The 20,928-nt window shown below is 42.2% G+C and overlaps 1 protein-coding gene across 1 annotated transcript in view; it reads left to right on the forward strand.

Moving 5' to 3' along the window:
• The window catches only part of LOC310936319 (receptor-type tyrosine-protein phosphatase U-like), a 311,175-nt gene that overhangs the window by 200,396 nt on the left and 89,851 nt on the right, over positions 1-20,928 (forward strand). The window contains exons 8-10 of the mRNA XM_083900361.1: positions 5,695-6,015; positions 14,159-14,268; positions 20,329-20,530. Coding sequence (XP_083756487.1) covers positions 5,695-6,015; positions 14,159-14,268; positions 20,329-20,530 — 633 coding nt within the window. The remainder of the gene's footprint in view (positions 1-5,694; positions 6,016-14,158; positions 14,269-20,328; positions 20,531-20,928) is intronic.

Genomic DNA, 20,928 nt, shown 5'->3' on the forward strand with positions numbered 1-20,928 from the left:
AACAGGACAATAAATGAACTGTGGCTGAACTACCTAACAAAGACAGAGACAGCACAGAGACTGCTGGTGAGTGGACTGTTAGCATTTTAAGCTAGCGATCTTTATGCTAACATATTAGCAGACTTCATTGTGACAAAAACCACAAACAGATGATTATTCAGTGGCTGAAAGAGAGCAGGACACACACAGTAGTTGTCTGAGATGATGACGTGACGCCAGCAAAATGATATAGAATAATACAACCCCCCCACACATGTTTTTTTTTTAGGTTATTTCATTTCAAATCTTAAGAGGATATTATGTCCAGTTTTTTTCATGTATTGTATATGTATTGTTCTGTGTAGCAGTGTACCTCACAACAATATTATCTGTGCTCGTACAGATTGTACTGACAGCTTAGACCAGGAGTGGGTTGTTCTATGTAAATGTGATGATTCTGTCTCTTGGATCCCAGAAGGTGTAAATCTTTGAGGCTAAAATTCTCCCTAAAGCAGTTTGAGGAGTGCCTACATTCAAATGGCCATATCCATGTGTTGGACATTGTTGGAAAGCTTAGAAATCACACTTTCAGAATCTGTAAATAACTCAAAATGTCCCTCGATAGACTTGTGACCGGTTTTGCCATGGCTGGACACAACTGTTAAAAGTCTAGGTGTCACCTTGGATCAATTTCTATTTACGCTCCACATAAGAAACATTTCCAAAATTGCCTTCTACCATCCAAGCAACATTGCAAAAATCAGGCCTATGCTATCCTTAAAGGATGCTGAAACCTTGGTGCATGCATTTGTATCGTCAAGATTGGATTATTGTAATGCATTATATTCTGGCTTGCCTGCATGCACTTTAAGAAGCCTACAGCTAATTCAAAATGATGCAGCCAGAATTTTAACAAAAACAAGGAAAAGTTCACACATAACATCTGTTTTAATGTCATTACACTGGCTCCCCATTCCTGCACGAGCACATTTTAAAATTCTTCTTTTAGCCCATAAAGCATGTAATTATGGAAGCAAATTTGTGCCATTATCCAAATTAAAATGCATTAACAGAAATGCTTTTTCAACTTCTAGACTGCTTATTTTGTGCCTTAATTAAAAGACAAAGCAAACAGAGAAATGCTTTTTCGTTTTCATGTTCGCCGCAAAAAGTGTCTCATAATTCAAAATGAGTTCGCAATACGGAGCGGCGCAGGAGAGTGACGTACAGAAGTTTTATTCTTCTTCATTTTAATTTATTACTCTAAATCATTTGAATTTGAATTTGAATATTTCTGTGTGCGGCGTTTTTGAGACCATGCTTATGGTGATACTGCACTTTAAATATCAATAAACTTGAAACTTGAATGAGATGGCAGTAAACTGAAAAGCACTTGAATGACTGTTTCCAGTATTCATGTATGTATATCATTTAATCTACACTCATTCACATGCAAGACTCAAGAAGAAAGCGGCTCAAAGCAAGATCAAATGTTTGATGTGTATTACTGTTGAAGGATTGGTCTGAATCTGGCTGTATAGAGGGATGTATAGATCATGAGCTTGAGTGGTAATGACATGCAAGCACAGGGCACGCTCTCTTCCCACAACCTCTCATCTCTGTTTTAGCCGCAGTGCAACTCATCAGAGTGGAAAAACAGGCACCCCGTCGCTCTGTCAAGTAGATGCCATGACTCCCCCCCCCCCCCCCCGTCTCACCTGCCACTCTTTGATCCTCTCTCATCAGAATCTTCCAGTCAACCACCTACCGTCTACTCCCGCTGCTCACATCTGAAGCTTTGTCCGTGCAGCAGACAGCCTGTGACACATTAGGAAGATAAATCAATCTGTGTTTGGTGTAACAGGGAGCCATTTGACAGCAAGAGTTCCTCTTTTGGCTAATCCTTTATGTGTGAGATGGATTTCACTGGCCCTGTTGGTGACAGTAATAGTATCCAGCTATAAATCAAATCAATATTTCTGTAAGGCTGGGTGATATGACTTTTAACCCTTTTAGGATACAGCTTGTTTCTCTGGACTCGTGAAAAGTTTTCTTAGTACCCTTTCAAGGCTACCTGGGAACTAAGTGGGTTGAAGTGGGCAAATTATGCAGGTCCCATACGGTCTCCATGTTACTGAAACCTCACACTTAGTACACAGTGGGCAAACACAGGTGAGGCCACTGTGAAAACCACAGGCAAACCCGCTTGGGACCCTTATTGTCAGCCCGAACATAATGAATTATTCTGAAGTTAGTCTCCTTGTCAGTTAAAAATGCAGTGTCATATATACTGGTTCATGTTACTGATATATTTTAGTGAATGCAAATCTGTCATTGTGTGAGTGTAAATAATTATTCCACTCATGAAGTTTATTCAAACTTTCTGTTCATTTTTGAAGGTTTCGCAAAGGTTTAACAAATTGAATGTGCAATAAGAGATTATGAGGACCATTTCTGCTGCACTTAGTTTTAGTTTGACCTCGGTATGAAGTGGTTTAGATCATACTTGCCTTTGTTGCAACAGTTTCTCCATGCTTCCACATCTCAGTTTTCAAAGTATACATCAAGTGATTTCTGATTTATTTAAAATGTGAGGTAGTGTTATTTTATTTTGCAGTTTTATCACGCTGTTTCACACGCTGTGCAACACTTTGCAAGGTGAATTTTGTACCCAAGAAGTAAAATGCCGTGTATTAATATTCATACATCCATCAAAATAATACAAATATCAGAAGCTACATTTTAATACTGACACCTGAAGAGAACGTAGATAACGAACAAGTGTCAGAAGTCAAAACCTCATGTGGTTTCATTGGTAAGTATGAGGGTGTGCACTGATCTTCCATCATAATTCCAACATCAGTGGCAGCTCACTGAGCCAGCTGTTAAAGAGGAGGCGGATGAGATGAAATGTGCAGACTGTGAGGGACTTTCCCTCATTCATCTTTCCTTCTCCCCCTGCTCATCTCTTGTCCTGCCTCCCTCAACCCTCTGCCTCTGGCTAATCCCCCTGATTAGGCTAATCGAGCTGAATGTCAGTGTGGGCCAGGATTGGTGGAGGACTGGAGGCTGGAGAGGACAGGAGAGGACAGGACAGAGCCTGCTGCTGTGCTGCTGTAATGATGAGTAATGGTGTCTGGAGCAGAATCTGAGCACTCAGTCACTGTGCCTCTGGTGGCAGACCTGGTTTTAGCTGGATTAGACTGCCATTCGAGACAGACGTTAAAAGATATATATATAAAAAAAATCCACAAGACAAATTATCCTCATGCACCTGTGACACGACTGGTATGATACAATTTTCTTAAAATTGCATTTTTACCACATGATTGATTGGTGCTGTTCTCTGGAAAGGGATTTAGCTTTTAACAATGCCTGCAGTCAAAACACAAATCAAACAAACTCTGCCCTTCTTGCCCTTTTGGGAAGAGCACAGATGCTTCACATCAGCAAGGACTTCTGAGACATTTCCGTTTGGGTCTCATCTCTGTCCCCGCTGAACTGATGTTTCCTCCATTGTTTCATTCATTTACGAAATGAACATATTCAAGGGACAACTCAGGTTGAAAGGTTTGGTGGTAAAGTAAGAGAGTCAAGGTTGAGATGGTGCAGAGGAGAACTGTACTGAGTTAAGCCCAATTTATACTTCTGCGTAAAGTGCTCTACGTAGGTTACGCAGAGTCCTCTGCGTCGACGCAGAGCCTGTCGGGGAGCCTCTGCGTCGTCTCCGACTGCACAAAATATTTTTTAAGTGTCCGTCACTCCGTCAAGGGACAACGGAGACGGCATGAGCTGCGATTGGTCCTCAGGACAGGCCGAGCGAAGCTGCTCTGTGCCGGCTCACAGTGCGCACCGAGCGTCCACAGACGCGGAGCTGATCCCCGCCGATAACGCCGCTGCCAAACTATAAATACGTCATATCTTAACACACAAACCACATGTTTAGACTCTAAATGGCCAATTTCTCACCTCAAATTATCTTAAAACTGCGTTCCGTCACACAGAAAAGTGAGAAGCGGCAACTGTTTCAACAACAGTCTTTCTCTCTCGGAAAGCCATTGCTCACTGTAGCCAGAAGCACAACAACCTTGCGCAGCAACCCCTTCTGATTGGGCGGGAAATTGCAGCGTGTGTCCGTCACCATGACGCAGAAGTATAAAGGCTCGAGGCGTCTCCGTGGTGACGCAGTCGGATGGCGCATTACGCAGTCGGAGAAGTATAATGTGGCCTTTAGACTTTGAGGTAAAAAAAATATACAGCATAAACCACACAGTTGTGCTGCAACAGCATCCTGTCCACTCCTGGTATCAATAAACTAGCCCCTTGCTTTTGCTTATCACAGTACAGGTGGCAGTCACTGTGCAGTAGCCAGACATTTGTCTTCGCAGTCACATCCTCACGGGGGATCCCATGCACAGTCTCAGACTGGATGTGCTATCTGGTCCCTCCAGCTCCAGCATGCTTTGGGACTCCTGCCAATTGGACATGCCAAGATTATTTCCAGCATCCTGATTAGTCAGACACACCTCAGCAGGCTCAATTCACTCTATAGGAGTGGTGGCTCTGCTGCCGAATCCTTCTGGATATCTTCACCCTCACTTGAGGATGTTGGATGTTGCGCATTTAGAAAGATTTAGTTTTAACTACTGTCATGTTAGCTTGTTCTTTTGGTCAGAGGTCATGACCACAGGAGTGATGTGTGATGATAATAAAGGCTGAAAGAAAGCACTCAGAGGGCAGAAACCATTGCCATCGCTGCACAGTGTCTCTATCTGGATCACCAACAAAATCAAATAGTTTCTTCCTTGTGCCATTTCCTACATTCTTCCTACATTTCAACAAAATCCATCGTTTAATTTTTGAGCTATGCCACTCAGGAAACAGACAGACAGGGTGGACTAAGACCTTGACAAAGGTAATAAATAGTGCTGTCAAACGATTAAAATATTTAATTGTGATTAATTGCATTAATGTCATAGTTAACTTACAATGAATCGCAATTAATCACACATTTGTATCTATTCTAAATTATTTCTGCAGTGACTGCTTGCATTAATAATTATAGAATTGTGTTTTAAACCATGTGTTGGAAGAATATATTTTCTGCTGCATCATCCTTGACAAAAAACAGACCTCCTGTCACAGTACATTTCCTCAATAAAACAGACAAAAAAAAGAGCAGTCAAATAAAAATAAACAAGATGAAAGTACAAATCATAAAAATAAAAAATGTTCCAGGGAGTGGGTGCTCTCATTGAAATGTGTGGTAAGTCCAGAACAGACCTAAAAAGACAACAATTACATCTGTTGAAAAATCTACTGTAAGCCAATGAGTAAATGTAAATTAATGGTTTTGGTTTTGAGTATTGCAATTTCCCCCCAAGAACTTAAAGAGGATCAGCTTTCAGGGAGCTTCTTCATTGTGTTTTGAGTTTGTTAATGATCAAAAAATGAAATCCCTATCATATCTCTGTCCATACTCATCACATCAGAACGTATGTGTATGCAGGATCAGACACTTTACCATCAGACTAAATTTCATCTGGACCCATTTAACAAGTTCACATGTGTATATCTAACAGAGCAGGATTAATTTTGTCATGTTTATGTACGATATTAATAGCTATAAGCAGTCCTGTACAGATCCAGAAAGTCTTCTGGATCCAGTGGATGTGGATGAATGATGTATATCCTGCTCTCTGTCCCTCCTTCTAGAGCCAATGCGTGCCTTGCGAGGGCTGACAGCTACAGAGATCCAGCCGAGGCTGCTGGCCCTGCAATGGGAGCCTCTGGGTTACAACCTCACACGGTGTCACACCTACTCCCTGTCCCTGTGCTACCGCTACTCCATGCCAACAGGGGGCAGCGGAGGGAACAACGCCACGGTCAGAGAATGCCTGTCAGTGGAGGGTAACACGTCTCACTTCACACTGCGTGATCTGCCGCCCTTCCGCTCTGTCCACGTCCGGCTGGCGCTGGCCAATCCAGAGGGAAAGAAGGAGAGCAAAGAGGTCACGTTCCAGACTGAAGAAGACAGTGAGTGATTCATGCTGCATGTGTCACATTTAAGCAGCTGAATTATCATTGTGCAGAACAAGATTATTATTATTTTTGTTCAATATTACTCAGCTCGTGGCTCAGAACTTCTTGACTTGGCTGGTTGTCAGTACCCTGTTCCTCATGCTCTCATGCTCTCATGATTGTGGGGCGCTGCCTATATTTAGTCTTTCAGTGCCACGTGGAGATACAGGGAGAGAGAAAGAGAGGTAAAAAAAAGACAAACACAAAGTCATTATACTGGTCCCAGAGATATTACCACAGTAACTATAGAGAAATCAGTAGAATACAACTTACTTTGTCATCCAGATAACATCACTTTTAGTACACAATCGAACAACCAAACATACTGTTTGAATCCATGGTTTTGGCTTAGGTGCATAACATTTTCAGTGCACGACTGTTGATCCAGGTGCAAATCTTCAAAGATATATGTAAACGGAGAAAAACGGAGAAAAACAGAGTTTTAAGCAATCTACGCTCCAAAAATTTGGTTATGATAATTTTTACGTTTGCATTTTCAAATACAGCTCCTATATTACGTAGAGGAGCAGAGACGCATTAGGGCCAGACCGCGTCACCTTCAGCATCGCCGGTTTAGGGTCCGACCTGGGCTGCTGTCTGGTGGGAGAACTTTGAGAATGAGGTTATTGTCCCGGAGGAGTGGCAATTGTGACAATTTTAGAATGTCGCGATCATTGCTGATGATGAGGCTTGGCATAGTTATGATGGCTCTCAACAGCTTATTTATGCGGGTTAAAGGGACACTGTGTAGTATTTATGGGTTTATATGACCCAAAATCCACTTTTTTATACATATTATGTGCTCCTGCATTGTCTAGTCGCTGTATAACATTTTTTGTTTCATTTTGGTAGTGTTTCAAAAAATCATGTAAAATAACATGGTCGCGGGCCGCGGTTGCATAGCCACTGTTAGCAGCGAGACACCATGTTTCTACCGGAGCCTGTAAGGACAAACGCGAGAGAATAAATCAAGCGTCACTTTACTTGTAGCGGAAGTCCCGCCTCCACTCTCTCGGCTTCGTCTGCTACCTCTCCCTCGCCTCACGAACCTCATCTGCTGACACGGAGAAAGACAACGAGGACGACATTTGACCGGCTGAGGATACCGTAGCGCTCAGGGAAGGGAGGGGGTGAGCAGAGGAGCAGTTCTTTGTTGTAAATTTCAGCCTCTCCTCTAGATGTCACTATAAACTACTTACTTCACCTTTAATATAAACTGAAACTTTTTTTGAAAACGATGATGTGTGCACGAAGTTATATTGGTGTAAATGTAGCCTAGTACTGAATTTATAAATGCTGTGATAAAAATCAGCCAATCTACTGCCACCAGCTACTGCATTCAAATGTTGCCTTTGGCTTTCTTAGTCCACTTTTACTTCAAGGGTACATGCTTTTAAAATCCTCTCGTCTAATCTGCACAAGGCCCATTGTCCCACACGAGTCCCCCTTTTATCAATGTTGTCTTTCTCTCTCCGCCACTGGAAGTGCAGGGTGAGCAACTCACTCAGTTGCTATTGAGTGTCAGATTCCACTACCAGACCACATCCCCTGCACTGACACCTCCCTCAGTCTGCTCCCAGTCCACTTCTTGGCAATTTTTCAAAGTAAGGTGAGGGTTGGATTTAGCCGCAGAGGAGTTGGTTTAGTTACCCTTTAATAAGTGAACCAGGGCTACTATGGAAAACCTAGTGTATATATAGATGTGGAGATAATAACTGAAATGAAGGCAGAGGCAAAGCTGTGGTCATACGTGCACTCGCAAGGGAAGTCTGCTTATGTGAGTTAGCTTACTTTCAGTGTGATCACACCCACAAGGAAGTTCTTCTTTGATTGACAACTATCACTACAAAACATCCGTTGTCATGCCAAGCAGAAGCAGAGCTCGTGTGGGGTTGGCTGCACTGCGCTCACACAGCTTAGTCTAAACTCTCAGTTGTTTGATATGCACGCCAGGGACCTATACTGCGTGGGCGTACGTTAATATATGCCCGCATGCAGTAATATTATTTGCTTTTGACATAAATGTGACGCCATACTTGCGTCTCGTGCTGCCACCAACCCTGCAGTGTTGAGCTCTACTGCCCCATAGTGGTGGGATTGTACATTTATGGGTCAATTATATGTAAAAATCTCTAGAATACAGATAAAGTATGTGTGAATGTAAATACATGGCATTTACAGTCCGTCATCTGAATTGCTTCCCCCTCCCATGTAGTTCCACCTGCTGTGCTGCTGCTTACATTTACCATCAGCAGCAGCTCTCAGCAATCATGCTTGGGGGAACTATGGGGGACAGGCTTAGTCATAGGAGGTGTTAGTGAAATGTCAGATATGGTTTTAGGCTAGTAAGCAACTCAATTACAATGCATGTTACTGAATATTTAGCATTATACTACAGCGATACAAGCATAATTAAGTTCCTGAACAGAAAAATCTGAAATCAAACGCAGTCCACAACCTTAAAAAATGAACAATTCTAATTCAACGCAGTGTCACTACCACAGATTTAATCTATGAATTTACAATATAAAATACTGTATCTACGGCTACAGTTAAGGCTGTTAACTTTTCCCAAGGCACACAGCACAAACAAAGTTTCAGCGTGGGATACTAAATTACAATATTAATGAAGCCTTTAAAGTGACAATGACAAGTTGAGATTTCAGAACCACCCGGGACAACTCATAATTCACCACCTGCTCCCAAACCGTTTCATTCACGCTCTCACACACAAGCTAAAAACTGAATGTGTGAATAATCAGAATCAGAATCCTTTTATTGTATTTGCATAATGTACAACAACATTTTTAGCAGCAACCGAACATAAATATAGTAAAAAAAAGTACAAGTAAAAAGTACAGATAATAAAAAGAGTACAATGCATTTAGTGTAATGGAGGATATACAATTAAATAAATAGATAATATATGTCTGGTGTTTTGTATTCAATATAGTCCAATATGTATGTATTTATGGTTTATTGCTCATTTGTCCTTGGGTGGTGTGTGTGAATGTGGGTGGGTGTGTGCGCGCATGTGTGTGTCAGTGTTTGTTTGTGTTCAGTACCGTGATGGCTTGTGGGAAGAAGCTGTTTCTGAGTCTGTCGGTTCTGAGGGTAACAGGTTGAAGAGGTGATGTGCGGGGTGGGTACTGGCTCTTGTGATTGCCTCGGCTCTGCTGCGAGCTGTCTTGACCCCTTGCTGTAGCCTCTTCCTATCTGCCTCGGTGCAGTGGGAGAACCACACTGTGATGCAGTAAGTTAGGATGCTCTCGGTGGTAGAGCGGTAGATGGTCACCAGCAGCTTCTGACAGATGTTACTTTTCCTGAGCACTCTCAGGAAGTGCAGACGCTGCTGTGCCTTCTCGATGACAGCCGAGGTGTTCAAAGACCAGGAAAGGTTAGCAGAGATCACGGTGCCCAGGAAGGTGAAGGTGGGGGTCATCTCAGAGGCGAGATGGATCTGACCTGTGTTTCCTGAAGTCAGAAATCAGACAGTTTCAGGACCTCATCCCTGTAGGCAGACTCATCTCTGATGGTCTGATGGGGTTTTGGTAAGACAGAATATGCTTTCCAGCATAACGTGCAAAACAAACTGGTCATCAGTCAGTCCAATAAGTGATTTTGCCTCGGTTGCCCTGTGAGCGTTTGACTGACTGTTCACATCTTCAAGTGTCTCTAAAATAGCAGGGAGGCCACAGTGAAAATATTGGCAGGCCCCTCGCATGACTGATAATGTTTTCAGTTCCACTGTCTGTCTGATGGCCTCAATTTGTTGCTGTTTTTCAACAGTTTGTGCCCAACAGACTCAGAAAAAAAGTTGTTAAGCATCTGTACAGTTGCAAGACATTCTAACATTTTTCTTGTATACCATGGTTGCACCCAGACATCGCTGATGCCTCGTCATAGCACTGAGCGATGCATGCGTTTAGGTCTGTGTTGCACTTTGCCAGCATCTGTTTAAAGCGGACTTAGACCAGAAATTCCAATTAACGCTGTTTTTTTGGTGTGTATCTGTGTCATTACCTCGTTAATGAAGCCCTGAAGGTTCTAAACAAACAGTTCAGCCACTGCTGAGAACGCTGTGTTTTATTGTAATCTCTCTTGCATCCACCATTACAGAGGGGAGAGCTGCACTTCTGAGAGCTAGTGTGCTAAATATGTCACTTTAATTTATTGGCCAATCACAACACAGTCTGTCTTCTGGGGGTGAGATTTCAGTCTGAAACAGCGCGGCTGAGGAGAGCTTCAGTGAGGAGTGATTTTTATCGGTTTGTTGTACTGGCTCCTTTTATCGGCTCGTTTGACCACTCTAGGTCCGCTTTAACTGAAGTGAGTAAAGATTGTGCATCTAAGACATCAGCTGCAATAAAGTCCAGGAATTCCTTATGAATAATGTTTTTGTTTAGGTAACACAAAACAACAGATATCTGCTCTTCTTTACTTACATCTTTTGTTTGATCAACAACAAAGTGCTCTGCCAGTTTAATCTCCTCACTCACCTGCTAGGTTGGGACGGGGAGTTTGAGGTGGTCTAAGGATTTTCCAGGGGGAGCTTAGCCTGCCCCTCCCACTCGCCCGGGTTTCCATCTAACTTCATATGAAAAATAAACAGTAACCTACATTTTAAATTAGGTATAATCCAGAAAATAACTGCACAGCTTATTACATTAAATAAACACAAATGTGGTCCTTCAGTGTAGTACAGTAAGCTGGATCAGCAGGACTACATGGGAAAACTGCTTTGTAAATGAAAACCAGTCGAGCAATAATCAGCTCGCGCTGTGGCCGCTAGCAACATAGTAGAATGATTTTGCTTGTCTGTGTGCAAACATTTTCCTGTACACGTCAGCAGATTAGACACGTGCTAATCCAAACTCACAGAGAGAGCAAGTCCAGAAGGTCAAAGACTTACTGTATTTAATGTAGAAAAATAAATAGTTCACAAGCTGATTGGCCCAGTGAAGGGCGTTAGAAGAAATTATTTTAGTAGCAACTACAAGATGCAGAGATATGGAAAAAGAGGGGGTGGTAAATTATCTACACCCACACATTGCTGACATGTACAGAGAAGGTGACTTACATAAATCAAATAAACTGACTTTTGGACGTCTGAACGCCGCTCTGACAAGCTAACAGTCCTCCTGTCACACGGAGAGCTGCCGTCACCTTCACAGCTGCAGTAATTGAGCCGCAGCCACTGACAGTTCCTCCTGCCTGTCTTCTATTGGGCTCACCAATCAAACAGTGGTGTAGCTCTTTTCTCATTCCATGTCTCTGCTGCTTGGCGGAAGCAGAGTTGGCTGTCAGGGATTCGTGGATGCAGTGGGATTTTCCTCTCTGAGAGAGAAGGCCAAGAGAAGTTTGATATTGTCTCCCACAATATCTCTCTCTCTCTCTGTCTCTCACACACACACACACACACACACACATCAACAGCAGCAGGGATTGAGTATTATGACTAAATCATTTAGACAGGATTGTTGAGTCTGACTTGTTGAAACCACCCTGAACACCACAAACTCAGCTCATACCCCACAATAGATAAGTAGTAAAGACATATTTGATATTTTTAAACAGGACAGCAGCAGCAGGAGAAAACTGGTAAGGCATAGGAGCTGTCACTTTTTATAAAAATCAAGTTTGAATGAATATTACATGACACTCTCTTCCTATGGCGATATTGAGATCTTGCTGCTCATCTGTGATGCCTCCTCCACACCACGAGACAGGATGGAGAATAAAAAAATACAAGGAAAAAAATACAAGTGGAAAATTCAGAATTAAAAAAAGGTAAGAGACTAAAAACATGTGTGCCAAAGTTAGGTTGGGAGTTAAGACAAAGTGGCAGAAGTTGACAGATTGACTCCCATAATGTGTGACAATGCTGGTAGATAAAAAAAAAAAAAAAAAAAAAAAAAAATGTGGCATGATAGTTTGAGCAGCTTATATCCCCAGTGCTGTTGAAAATCTGCAGTATTCGTGGCTCATGGTTTCCAAAGTGTCCTGCACATGGTGCAACATCCCTGCTGTGGAGGATGCACAAGCCACACCCAAGCATCCGACATCTTAAACCCATGTTATTGTTACTGTGAAAGACCTCCAGGGTGAGCTGGGCTATAACACACCCTTTCCTACACACACACACAATGATTTTACTAACAAGAGCACTCAGAGAGCACATTCCTCCACGAAGGTCACCTGTTGTGCTAGAATACTTTCTGGATCGGTTTAGATCTTTCCCTGCTTATAGCTATTGCCATCCTATATGTGATACGTTTGCCGTTCATAACAAACAGCTCAGCCACGACTGAGAACGCAGGTTTTTATTGTTTTCCTGAGCTCTCCGAAGCAGATCTGAAAAGTGCTTGCTAGTGACGTCACTAGCACGTCTCACCACTCCTCTGAACAGCAGCTCCTTCTGCTCTGGAGCTGCGGCCGTAGAAACCAGCTCTAGACACTTCATAAGCTAAACATCTTCTTACCCCGGATTTCCACTGGACAAGTTACAGCCGCGGCACGTCAGCGGCGCGGTTCTGCTTCATCCTCTGCCCAGCGTCAATCCCCACTGGGAGCGTTACGGCAGCGGTGCCTTGGGAGCCAGCGGTATTCACGGAAGATCGTGCTATAATCTTGAACGGATAGATTGTGACGATAGACTGTGTGTATAAAGGAAACAACAAGAACACAGCTTCTTTTCATTCTCTGACGTGGAAGAACTGTTGATCTGGTGTCATAAATGATTTTATGTTTCTCCACTTCAACAATCAGTCTCTCGTCGTACATTATGACTCTCCAAGACACTCTGATCAATTGACTGTTGACCTGATGTGAAGTTGTGACAGGCTATATGACCGGCGTATTGTGTTTTATTTTGAAAGGGGGGCGGAAATGTTTTATTTTGAGTCTGTGTCGCTTTTCCTGTCTGGTTCGTTGTGCTCTGTTGAAATTTACGCGGTTCATCAGCGGCAAAGGCAAAAATAGAACTGCTACCTATCGATAGCGCTGTGGCGCGGCGAGCCGCTTCTGGGACGCTGCTGAGACGTTCCGCAGCGCGTCTGGTGGAAATGCTCTCATTGATTAGAATGGAAGCGATTTGCAACGGCGAACGCGCCGCTGACGTTCCGCGGCTGTAACGCGTCCAGTGGAAATCCAGGGTGAAGGACTCAGCACCAAACTCAGTCTGAAACAGCGTGGCTCACGAGAGCGTCTGTGAGGAGAGATTTAGATTGGCTCATCTGCAGCAACTGGGAGGTTTTTGAGCATAAAAACAAGTTCATGTTTGTAAGTTGACCTCCATTACTCAAATATGTGAGACTCCATGTCACCTTTAATAAAGAAAAAGCCTTGTTAAATAAAGAGAAGAAACTTGTTTGCACAAATTCTCCACTGGATGTTTGCAGTTTGTTTTTTAAGAGGAGGTTTGTATAAAATTATTTTTATTCGTGGGCCAGGTCATCTACACAGATGCAAAAAGAGAAGAGTCAGGAAATCTTTCATGTATCAGTGTTAATAATGTGGCAGTAGCTACAAATAAATGAAAGAAGCAGGACACCATTTCAACCTGGAGCTGTGAGAGCTCAGGTGCTCCGCCATCCTCCTTCAGTCACACTCTTTCTCAGAGAAAGACAAATAACACGCTGTTCATGTGCGTCTTTTTCATTTGATGCTCCATAAAACCTTCCGTGTTTTCTCCCACTTCCCTCCTCCTCATGTCCTGACTCTTAGGTCAAAGATACAAACGGAATGCAGCAGGTTTGTGGTCCTCAAAAACTATGCAGTTTGGATTCCTGTGTTTGTTTGTCAGTAAAGGGCTCGAAAGATACAATCAACTGTCATTATCAAGACATAGTGCTCTTTTATCAGACAGTAGAAGCCATGATATCAATTTTTCCCACGGGCTGGGAGCAAGCCGGTCCACAGTTTCCTTTTATCACCTCCCGTCTGGCCTCGTCTTTTTCTCCACCTCACCCTTGCCTTAGTGATTTTTTGTTCTGTCAAAGGTGTTTTTACCCGGGGCATGCTTGCACAAAAGTCCATTAACACCGAGACCAGAGAGAGTGTTTGTTTCTGAGAAGGTTGTTTTTCTTTCCCACTGTAGTTCCTGGAGGCATCGCTCCAGAGTCGTTGACCTTCACCCCGCTTGATGACATGATATTCCTGAAGTGGGAGGAGCCTGTGGAGCCCAATGGTCTCATCACACAGTATGAGGTAGGATATCTTGTTAGTAAGGGTGTGTGTCTTTCTCTTTGAGGAGGATTTGATAAATGGGCTTTGATTCGATTCAGGAACAATTTAGTTTGAACCGTTTTGATGTGTGCAGTCATTTTCAGTTACAAACTAGAATAAGCCGAATCTATAAAAAGTCAATCACTAACCTTTGATATATTTTATGACACGTGCAAGCAGCGGCATAGGCAGACAGTTTTTTTGGGCGTCTACTGCTTTAACCTTCACATGAGGGTTGCTGCGGGAGCTGGAGCCAATCCCAGCTGACATAAGGCACCAGGCGAGGCACATCCTGGACAGGTCGCCAGCTCATCACTGGGCCAACATGTAGAGACGAACGAAGAACCATTCACTCACACGTTCACACCTACGGTCAATTGAGAGTGTCCAATTATTAATCTCTGCATGTTTTTGGACCATGGGAGGAAACCCACACACACACACAGGGAGAACATGCAAACTCCACACAGAAAAGCCCTCAGTTACAAACCTGGGTCATAGTAGCCACTGTGTTATCTGTTTGTTTTAAACACTGTACTTCCACCCTCCGTTTGATTTCCCCCCCACACGCGTGTCTTTTCACTTTCTTGCTCAGATGGTATAGCCCACATGGGCCTGTGCCTCCGGAGTTTTGAGTACCCATATTTTATAGTTTTTATGGGATTTACTGTACATGTTCATATGGTAATGACGCTAAGGCACGGACTTCAGGCTGTAATTACATGGGGCAGCAGCTGCTCTAATTGCTTATTTGCCAAAGAGCAATCTCAACACGGGACAAATTTAAATGTTTCAAATTAATTATTGATGGCCCAGTATTTACCGTAGACTTTTGGAGCGCTGCCTTTGGAGCTGTATTCTTTAAGCAAATATGAACATTATTGGCTAAGGCTTAACATATAGCTGCTCAACAGAGAGAGAAAACATTTTCTATTCATTAGCAGAAGCTATGAATATGATGAAGAAGAGGCAGATAATTGAGTGACGTTGCTCCCAAATACACAACTACTAAAGCAATGGAGGTACAATACAGGACTTCAATGTAAACATGTATACATGAGCAACCGAACCAACAAATATTAGTTTATTTATTTTTTTGTATGAAAAAAGTATAATTAACTATACTTAAATTAACACATTTAAGTATAGTTAAATGAATGTCTTTAGCAACTCATATATTTACAGATTTTGCCAGTTGAATGTGCAAATGGAGGACTTACATCCCTTTCTAACCCATTCCTAAATAAAGTCAGAGTTAGCTTTAAATCAAATGAATCATTCATCACTAGATATTAAGGAGGAGTGTGCTTCTGCAGTTTCTCAAACTGTTAACAGAGCTTTAACTGTCCTGGACTCACGTCCGTCATTTCTTGCTTGATATAATTAGAATACGTTATAATACAATAATTACAATTTTGAGTCACAAAATCTGATAATGATATTCCTGAGGTGAAAATAATGTCTTCTATAATGTGTTGTTGAATGAATATGCAACATAATCTGTAATTTCTCTGAATTAACACAATAAAAATGCCCACATTTAGTACAGATTTACTTTTTCCAAACTGTTCCAGTAAAATGCTTACTTTACTGCATAAGGAGTACAAACTGTTTGTTATGAAACTTTAGGGCTTCATAAACAAGGTAATGACGCAGATACACACCCAAAAACATACTTTTAATTGAGTCATTTGTCATGGTTCTAAATACAATACGATACAATGCCATGTGATAAGATAAGATATAAGCGTAATCCTTCATTAGTCCCACAATGGGGAAGTTTGCAATATACACAGTTAAATGGAAAAACACATGGGAGGTGACATTTTGCTTTTTATATCTGAAACATGAAATCTGTGATGAGGGATTGCACTGGATGTACAATATCAGCATGATGAGGTCCATGCCAGATATCCAGTATTTGAGAGTCAACCGTGTCTCTGCCAGCATTTGTTTGCCATGTTATTATGAGTTGGCATCTGTTGACTCTCACACAACCTTGACAAATTATACTGTGTTTGCAAGGACAAAGCCTCATGGGGAGGCACAAGTTTACAAGCCCGATGTTGCAACAATTAAAGCTGCCTACTTTGTACTGTGACAGCACTACGACACAAATATCCTGCATAGATAAATAGGGAGCATGGATATTACCTCTGACCTCTGTGGTCACTGGTCAGCATATCTGATTCCTGTTGGCCAGTTACCAAATTTCTAAAGCTGAACCATCACCACAAGTTTTCACCTTGCATTTATCTACAGATGGACTGTGTGTAGTTGTGTGTGCATTGTTAATACACACACAACTACACATAGGCTCTAATTTATCAACAGTCATGAGTCATGACATGTTCACATTTCATTGGGGTTCAATTCCATCACGGGTTTCCACAGTGTTGTTGTTGCAAAAAAGACAAATTGAAATCCAATTTGAGCAGCAGTAGCATTTAGACTGAGACACATCTGTAGAAATGTGATTGGAATCATATTTCAAAGCACCTTCAGATGTGGTTCAAATCAAATTTGTGACGTGTGGTGAGCTCTAGGGTAGGCAGGCAGTCACAGACCCAAGACCTACACACACTAAATGCGTACTTCAATCTGAGAATATCAAGATTGTAGTACTGTACTATAACAGAAACTTAAACTGTGTGTCCGTGCGCACGTGCGTTGCGTGTTAAAGAGAGGGAGTGCACTTGCTCATTTGAAGATCATGCGCCGCTCCTTCTTCACAAAGTTGTCGATGACAGAGTTATAAAAGTCTCCTGACTTGGCCTTCAGTTTACAGTCTTGAGTCTACAGAGTTTACAGTTGCTCTGTCCTTTTTCTTATACCACTCCTTTTGAAAAGTACGTATCATTTTCTGTCCCTTCCTTTGGAGAAGGATAAATAAAATAAATAAAAGCTTCCGTTTTTCATCAAATGTCAGCCTTAAGAAATGTATAAGCCTCGCTTGTAGAGCCATCATTACACCTCCCGCTACATTGATGGACGTTAAACAGCGAGAGGGCGCGACGGTGTGTTGACAATTCACGAAAGCAATGCGAACGTAAATGCAGCACAAACATAGTACAGTTACGTCAATAGGCAGCGTAGCTTTGTGCTTTTTGACGTACATTTCAACTATACAGGAAACTGACAATCTGGATATGCAACACATACATTCAAGGCTCTCAGAATAGAGCTATTTAAGTCACCAACTGAAAACATATGTTGCAGGGACATAAAATCTTAATGTCTGTTAATTCTAATATTGTGCCGCCCTCTATCCATCCATTGTCTGCTAGCTCGTCTCAGCTGACATGGTGCGACAGGTCACAGGTCCATCGCAGGGCAAACATACACGGAAGAACAGTGTCAAATTCGGACACTCTGCATGTTTTTGGACTGTGAGAGGAAGCTGGATTACCCAGATAAAGCACATGCAGTCCCTGGTCAAGTTGGGATCCCAACTGGTGACTAAATAAAACATTTTAAATTATGTTAAATATTTTGCATCTGCCACCAAATATTGTGTGGCTCCATCTCTTAGCTTACCTGGAAAAGCTAGAGGCAACTTTGTATGGCCAATCAATTATCCAAATATTTAAATATTGTTTTAGTATTGTACACAATCTGTCTGAGATAACGACAACTAAAATTGGTAGCAGCAGCATCTTCAGCTGGGATTGACTCCAGCCCCTGCAACCCTCATGTGGAGGATAAAGCGAGATAAAATGAAAAAGAGAATGCACAATACTTTTCAACATCATGACAGTTAATATACTGAGGAGCACTATCTTGTCTCCTGCTACTCATGTCCCGCTGCCCTGCATTGTGATTCAATCAATAACACTTACAGTATCTTGGTCATCCATTTATTCAGCTACCCTTTGCTCATGCTTATCCCATTTAGGGTCACAGGGTGAACCACCGTGTTTTCCCCAAAGTAAAATACTGAAATTGAAACAACCAAATCAACCAACCAAAAAAAAAACAGTCTGCAGTTTTGCAAATCTCGATTTACAGTCTCACACACAAAAACACTGCATGTCTTCATTCTTGTCATCTTCAGCGTCTGTTTTTTTTTTTTTCATTTCTTGCCTCTACTTTAACAATGAATCAATAATAATAATAAACAAAAAAACACAGAATCTTCCTGTGAGTCTGATGATCAGTGGCTAACAGCAGCATGAGATTAATTAGATCTGAGCACAGAGATGAAAGCTCTGTGCAGTCGTCCCAAGATTAACTGAGAGGTGTTCCCTCATGCGAGGGTCTTCAAATAAAATGCCATCGAAATTCAATATTTCAGGTTGAGCAGATAATAAAGCACATATACTGTATTGTGTCTGGTGTATAAACAAGGTTAGTTTTGTCTCTGTAGATTGGGGAATTCTTTCAGTGACACATTGAAAGCTGGTGAAGGGGATGAACCTTCTCTGTGGTCTTTCTCTTTTCCTCTTGTCCAGCAGCTCCATCTTCAACATCCTGTTTCTAATCCTGTCCATCCTAAATAAAATAATCTAATGTTCATAATCTGACAATTAGATACTTACACGGACAGCAAGTCCAAGGCCATGACTACTTCTGATCCATTGAGCTGTCGCTCCAAAACTCAGTAGCCAATCAGCAGGCAGCTTCCTAAGGCCCGCCCATGATCAGAATCGCAAACAGAAACCAAATAACAAATCAGGGAGCACAAACAAAAGTCTGATCATTGCAAACAAAAACACAATATTTTTTTGGCAATTTGTGTGTTTTGATTTTGTGGTTCACTTTTGTTTGCTCAATTCATAAAGTGTTGCTTGCTTCATGAAAAGTGCTTGTAAATATTCTAATCTAAAAGTCTAATTCCACAGTGACACCTCCAGCTCCACCTCATGTCTTTGACAGTACCACTGTCTCTAAGCCATACATCATAGCAGGTCTTCTGAGCTTCTGATGGTAAATCCTTCAGGCCAGAGCCACACTGGCTGCACAAACACATTAGCTGCGCTGCTCTTGTGAATACAGCTCTTGGCTATTTTTAACTGTGAGCCGCACACGGTTCACAACAAAAACAGACAGTGCATACGATGTTTCGTCACAGTTTCAACTGATTCCGCTGCCGGAAGTATAGTGCTGAGAAAGTAGTCCCTCAAAAATGCATGCGATGCGAGGTTAGTTTTGTTTCAAATATTATTCTATCAACACAGATATGTACATCGATAGTCTGCCGTCACAATCGATTTGCCTCGGGTGCACTGTGGAGTCTGTATGAGTGTTTTTAATGCCATGCTAACTTGTATCATTGACTTGCGCTAGCCATAGCACCAGCGAACTCGGCAACTAGAAGAACTGAAGGAAATTTCTTGAAAACGTCTCCAGACGTCTCCATCACACCGGCTGAGTTGGAAAATAGGTCTTATGTCCAAAATTCCGAACTATCCCTTTAATTGGACACTGTGGTCATGTGACAAGTGATACTAAGCATGATAGTGAGAAGGAATTGTTGTTAGTGTCTGAATGTTTGTCCTGCGATGGACTGCTGACCTGTCCAGGGTGTACCTCGCCTTCTCACCAGTGTCAGCTGGGATTGGCTCTTATGTGGAGGACAAAGCGGTCGACAGTGAAGGACTGTCACCCTGTGTGAGGACACAGAAATAAAAGCATCGGATGATGACACAATTAAGGATTTGTGAACATATCTCCTCCTTTGTGCTCGTCCCAGATTCCATTCCTCACCTGGATGTTCTGGACATTCTCTTGCTGTTTAGAGCATTTCTTGAGAATAGGGTCTGGAAAATATTCCAAATTTAATGAAAGGGCTCAGCTATCATGCTTTTCCTAACTTCATGCTAAAAAAACAATATTGGGCAATCATTCAGCCTCCTAAATCTAATAATGGTGGTAGCCTCTTAGGGTCAACCCCGTTTTCACCCCTTGCCCCATATTTTGCCGTTTTTGCACGTTCCCATGCAGGAATGGGGATCCTGGTTCTTTTGAGGTAAAGGTAGGACTAAAAAGGAAATGGGAGTGGGCTAAGGTCTCATTTTTATCATCTTGTTTCTCTCTTCCCAGATCAGCTACCAGAGTATTGAGTCATCAGACCCAGGTATCAATGTGCCAGGTCCTCGCCGTACAGTGTCCAAACTGAGGAACGAGACCTACCACATGTTCTCTGGCCTGCATCCTGGAACCACCTACCTGGTGTCAGTCCGTGCCCGAACTGCCAAGGGGTTTGGTCAGACAGCACTCACTGAGATCACCACCAACATCTCTGGTGAGGCCTTGGGTTGACTTGTGTAGCTGTGGTGTCTGAGTCAGCTGTGTCTATGCTTGGAGAGTAAGAGCTTTCGTATCTATATACGTATCCAATAAAAACAGAACGCACCAACAGGTGGATAATGTATTTTAAAATATGCAGCTCAGTCATTGTGTCAACACCACTTCAAAGAGAAAAAAAACATGTGTTTTTGCAGACAACAATATGTTCCCACTCAAAGCTTTTATGAAAGAACATGAAGTAGGGACTTATAACCCTCAGCTCCTTTTGAAGAGCTTTCGATTAAATTACACATACTTAGATTATACAAATTATCATTATTTTTCCCTTAAGGCACAAACAGCAGACCTGCATTGTTGTTGTTGTTTGATGCAGACTTGAATTACAGTGAACAT

The sequence above is a fragment of the Microchirus variegatus genome, assembly GCF_963457635.1.
Source record: "Microchirus variegatus genome assembly, chromosome: 13".
NCBI lineage: Eukaryota > Metazoa > Chordata > Actinopteri > Pleuronectiformes > Soleidae > Microchirus > Microchirus variegatus.